Source organism: Macadamia integrifolia, chromosome 12 (assembly GCF_013358625.1).
Source record: "Macadamia integrifolia cultivar HAES 741 chromosome 12, SCU_Mint_v3, whole genome shotgun sequence".
Classification (NCBI taxonomy): domain Eukaryota; kingdom Viridiplantae; phylum Streptophyta; class Magnoliopsida; order Proteales; family Proteaceae; genus Macadamia; species Macadamia integrifolia.
In genome coordinates, this window is record NC_056568.1 from 5,414,123 (window position 1) to 5,419,443 (window position 5,321).

The following is a 5,321-nucleotide window of genomic DNA, read 5'->3' on the forward strand; positions in this document are numbered from 1 at the left end:
CTTGACTAATATCTTTCCTCAATTTAATTTAGTCTAAAAGCACTATTATTTCTTTTGGATGCTAACATTGTTACAAGTGTAATTTGAAAGCACGTGAGAGTCCTTATTGGTGTAGGCAAAATTAATTTATTTAAGGAGAGGGTTCCCTATGACTCCAATGTTGGGAGGAATCTACATGCCTCACCAATAGTGTCACGGAGAATGATATCATCTACATGAGATCCACATGATTAAGCAAGTTTTTTACATTTGACCTTAATAGCTGGCAATATATGCACGATATTTTTAATGCTATTAAAAAGAAAGCTTTTAGTGATGGCAATTACCAATATTATATGTATTATTAAACCTAGAAAAATTAAGAGCTTTTAAGTGATGTCTTATTTACCAATATGTAATTTTTAACTATAAAAATATATTATTAGTGGTAGTAAAAATGTACGCCACATAATGAGTATATATAAAAGCACCTTTAAATTTAAATTAAATAAAAAAATATTAGTGATGAAAATAAAAAATCAAAATATGTAAAGCAAAGAGACTATAGTGGCGGTAAAAAAATACTATCACTAAGGCTGTGTTTGGTAGCCAAGAGAAGAAAAGAAAAGAAAAGAAAAGAAAAGAAAAAAGTACAAAAACTTGTACTTTTTTCTTGCTTCAGGAAATTCTCTTTGCATTTGGTATGTCTTCACATCAACATTTGAAATTCAAAATTCCTCTTGGGAATTATGAAGTTTTCCTTTGCTCGCTCAAAAAGAATCTTGCATAAAACATAAGAAAACATGAGAAAATTTGAAAACATAATAAGAAAAAAAATGATTGATTACACAATGATTTCCTATGTGTCTATCTCTCTCCTTAAATTCAAAAAAAAAATTATTTTCTTCTCTTTTCCTTCATTTTTTAGATCCTTTTTTCTTTTCTTTTCTTCTCTTGGCTACCAAACATAGCCTAAAAGTTCACTATTTGGAGGAGAGATTTTTTTACCACCACTAAGGCTTCGTTTGGTATCGTTTCTGTTCCAGAAACGTCGTTTCGTATAAAAAACGAAAATTTCAGTTTCTGTGTCAAAATGCAGTTTTTAAACCAAAAAATGGTGTTTCAAAATTTCAGATTTTTATCGGTTTTTTTTTTTGTAAAATGGAATGAAACTGGGAAGACATAACTCCATTTTAGAGTTCCGTCCAACCTCGTTTTTTCAGTTTTTTTTTCCACTTGTTGTTCTAAAAAAACAGAAACAGACCATAAGTGCACCAAACAGAAGATTCTATTTTTTCGTTCCAATAGAACAAAAAAACTTCAGAAATGTTTTTTTAGAACAATACAAAATGGAGCCTAAATATATAAACCTTGGCTTGTTAGAGAAGATACCTTGTTATCGCCATTGAAACCCCGTTTTTTTAATGATACTAAAAATCTCGTTAAAGCATAGACATCACCTGCTTTTCTTGTATTGTAATCTTTTTCTTATATTTTTAATAGAGAAACGAAAACACGTGGAGCCCCTTTGGCATGCCACCTCAATTGCCATATTAAAGTTTCTGGAATGTCTCTAGAACTTTTTTTAGTTGACTCATGGAAGTGAAAACAAAATCTAGCTAGCTCTCAATAATTTGAATTAGGTATTGACATGATATCATGGGCTTGTAAGATACACGTAGAGGTTGAGTGTGATCTTCATGGAAGACAACCATAATCTTTGGAATTAATCCAAAGAAACCAAATAAGGAACCCAGCAATACCCACTCACACCCATTGAAGCTATTGATTCTAGTTTGGAAACAGCTAAGATCCCCTTGTAGAATCTAGTTACACCCAAAATCCAAATCTCTTATTAGAGAGAGAAGAGAGAGAAAGAGAGAGATCCGATGGACCCCATATGTGTTAGGCAATCTAAGTAGTGTTTTCAAACGTAGGAACATTTGGAGAAGGCCACATCAGGTTTGTCTAACGCGTCTAAACCCTAGTGGCTTCTGATACTTTATGATAATCTAATCCCACTTCTTCAAGATTAATAAAAATTAAAAGTTGTTTTCAGTTCTTGGTTGAATCTTTATAAAGAAATTATATGAAAGTGTCAATGAACCACTTCCTCTGCCAAGTATTTATTCTTTAATAATAATTGAAACTTTGTGAAGGAAGATTACTATAAGAACACAAAGATTGTCACAGTCTAGTCCCCCACTCCTAGCCTCTTTCTAAAGAACCATACTGTGAGTTCCCAACATTTCACAACAATGTTAGCTAACTCTACTCCATTTCCAAGCTTTGGTGGCTTGCCAAGACTTGATGATCCCACAGTTCATAAACACAAGATTAATGTTATTAATGAGCCTTTCATGAGCTGCAACTACAAAGATACAGGAACTTCAGAATCATTCTTATGCTTTCCTTCCTCACAGCTATTGATCGATCATGATGGCCCGACAAGTACTCTAAGTGGTGATCCAGAAGCATTCAAAAAACTAAACCACAACGCAAGCGAACGTGATCGGAGAAAAAGATTGAATGGCCTATACTTTACTCTCCAATCTCTACTTCCTGAAGGGGATCGAACGGTATTTTTCGAATCCTTATTTATTTATTTTTTTTAGATGGGTACACTAGGAGGAGGAGGAAGATTAACAGCTAAGAGACTTGAACTTAAGACCTCTTAGTGGCCTTCCCTCCCCAACAGTGGGTGAGAGGCTCTCACCCATTGGGAATCTCCAACCCAAGTGGGTAGAAGATCCAGACCCTATTTTTTTTTTTTTTTTTTTTGGTTCTAGTTTCTAATGAATTGAACTGGGTTATTGCAGAAGAAACTGAGTATCCCAGCAACTGTTTCTTGTGCACTCAAGTATATACCAGAGTTGCAGAAGCATGTCCAGAAGTTAACACACAGGAAAGAAGACATCTTATCAAGTATCTATAAGCAAGGAGATACCATCAAACTGCACAAGCAAGAGAAAGGTACCGGCGGCGACTGGGGATCCTTGCCGAGTGTTTCGGCCAGTAAAGTCGACGAAAGAGAAGTTGTTATTCAGATTTGTGCATCCAAAGCCAAGAACATTCCTCTTTCTAAGGTATTAGTGGATTTGGAAGAAGTGGGGCTTCAAGTCTTGAGTGCTTCAGCTATTGAATCCAATGGGGAAAAGGTCTTCTACAACCTCCATCTTCAGGTCAAAAAATTAATTCCTCTCTCTTTTCTTTCATACTTACTGAATTTTAATTCCAAGTTGTGTTAATTTATATCAGGCAGCAACAAAGACATTTGATCCTCATTTATGCTTTCTAGATATTGAAAGGTACACCTTGGATGCCCATTAATCAGTTGTGGCTAAACTGAAAGAACCCCACTAACCTAAACCAAATGCAATACACCAATCCAAGTAGCTTACAGGGCTTTGAGACAATTAGGGTTGGTAATCTCAATCCAATTATAATAGGGTTGGGTTTAGTTGACCTCTCTAGATAAAAGTTCCTAGCAGTATCATATTCCAAGTCTCTTTTAACTCTAGGCCAACCCATTTACATTTTATTTCATCCCACATCATAGGTTTAGGGTATTTAGGGTATTTCACTGCCCAACTCATCCCCCAACCCAAAAAAAAAAAAGTGTGTTGAGAGTATTCCAGTGAATCTAGATTTCTAAGCCAATTCATTTACAATTCGATGGGTATTCCACTTTGAAAAACCCGATCCTGGGGTAAATCTTTTCACCTAATAGCTTAAGTTTTTGGATTTGACACTTCAATGTATTATCAAAACTATCAAACCCACTATGTTAATAATATTTCTAGGGATGATCATCTAAACGGGGGAGCCTTTATATACCAGTTGGGCCTTTCCGCGTAATACCTTTATATTGGATGAAGTTGAGATTGATTTTATTTCCTTAATTTTATTATTATTTTTTTAATTTGGAGTGGTGGTTGTGGTTTGGTTATTAGTGATCATCAAACTGGGTACTTGAGAATGATTTTATTTTATTTTATTTTTGTTTGGTTATTAGTGATCATCAAACTGAGTACTTGAGAATGATTTTATTTTATTTTATTTTCTTCTCATTATTCTTTCCCTCTCTTGTGATTCAACAGGTAAAAGAAACTCAAAGACTGGAATCTGAGGTATTGAGTCAGAAGCTCATGCTGATGTATCAAAACAGAGAAGAGTTGCCTTCATCATATTTGAATACAAAGGCAGATCCAGAACTTTAAAGTAAATGGATGAAGAAGGAAATTGAAGGCTTCATTCAAAGAATGAAAATGGAGTGGCTGAAAATTTTTAATCCTTTGACATACATGGTTCTTGTAAAATTGGTTTGGGGGTGCTTATTTTTTCCACGTGTCTTATGTCCAATAGATTAGAGCCTACCACTGAATAGGTCCCACCTTAAAGATTGCCATCAAAAGATGAAGCAATCCTTAACCATCTGATCTGTAGTTTATTTGAAGCTTCTCTAATTCTTTTTTCACCAACTTAATTTCCAATACTCAGTGAAGTTAAAACAAAAAAAATATATATATATATAATGTGATAATAGAATTGAGTTGGGAGTTGGGAGTTGGGACCCATCTAATGGTGCGTTGGGATCCCTTGCATGATACTTGTTTACTATCAAGTGCTTTAGATTGTCCTACGATTGGAATCCATCCATGAGGTCTTGTTTATAATATATACTTTCTTTTCCATTATATAAGCTCCCCCTTTTTGTATATTATAACCCAGTCCTTAACAGAAGCTGGTTTCTCAATTTATCCCCCCACCCCCCCCCCTCCCTCTTTTTTGTTGGTCTTATCAAGGGAGGAGAATTATCCTTGTATAGAGGATTTACAACTTTGTGTATCGGCATTACTGTGATTTCAATTGTCTATATTGTTAATAATAATAATAATATATATATATATATATATGCTTTACCATGTTTTCTAGATTCTGTTTTCACTTACCAATAAGAAAAACAGAGAAATTTTGTTTGGCTAGCGCAAGCCCATTATGTTGCCAGTGAAATTTTGATGAGTTGGACTGGGGTCATGGCCTTGGGCTTTTTAAGCCCGCACATTTTTTCATTTATTTATTGGACAAAGTCCTCTTACTTTACGCTACGAATGGGTTACGATAAACTGATGTCCATCCATCGTAGTCTCAAGAAAACTAGGTCTTTCTTTTCTTGTTTGGGAAAGGAGTGGAATAATTCAATTTATTAAATTGACCCTAAGCTCAACCACCATATATGACTTCTAAAGAAAGTGAACCTTGATGCAACAGCAAGGTTACTCCATTGCAACTAGAGTTTTGAGTCATGAAACAGCCTTTTTATGAAGTGGAGGTAACACTGC

At 34.7% G+C, this 5,321-nt stretch overlaps 1 protein-coding gene across 1 annotated transcript; it reads left to right on the forward strand.

The window, feature by feature from the left end:
• Positions 1-2,102: 2,102 nt before the first annotated feature.
• Positions 2,103-4,460, forward strand: LOC122057003 (transcription factor bHLH100-like). Its single transcript, XM_042618984.1, has 3 exons — positions 2,103-2,558; positions 2,799-3,161; positions 4,080-4,460. The coding sequence occupies exons 1-3, from the start codon at positions 2,238-2,240 to the stop codon at positions 4,197-4,199; spliced, it is 804 nt and encodes a 267-aa protein (XP_042474918.1). The 5' UTR covers positions 2,103-2,237; the 3' UTR covers positions 4,200-4,460.
• Positions 4,461-5,321: the final 861 nt, after the last annotated feature.

Bases quoted from the DNA above. Each gene is read 5' to 3' on its own strand.
- LOC122057003 (XM_042618984.1), top strand. From the start codon at position 2,238: ATGTTAGCTAACTCTACTCCATTTCCAAGCTTTGGTGGCTTGCCAAGA. The intron at 2,559-2,798 runs GTATTTTTCGAA...GGGTTATTGCAG, and splicing joins TTCCTGAAGGGGATCGAACG to AAGAAACTGAGTATCCCAGC. The intron at 3,162-4,079 runs GTCAAAAAATTA...GTGATTCAACAG, and splicing joins TCTACAACCTCCATCTTCAG to GTAAAAGAAACTCAAAGACT.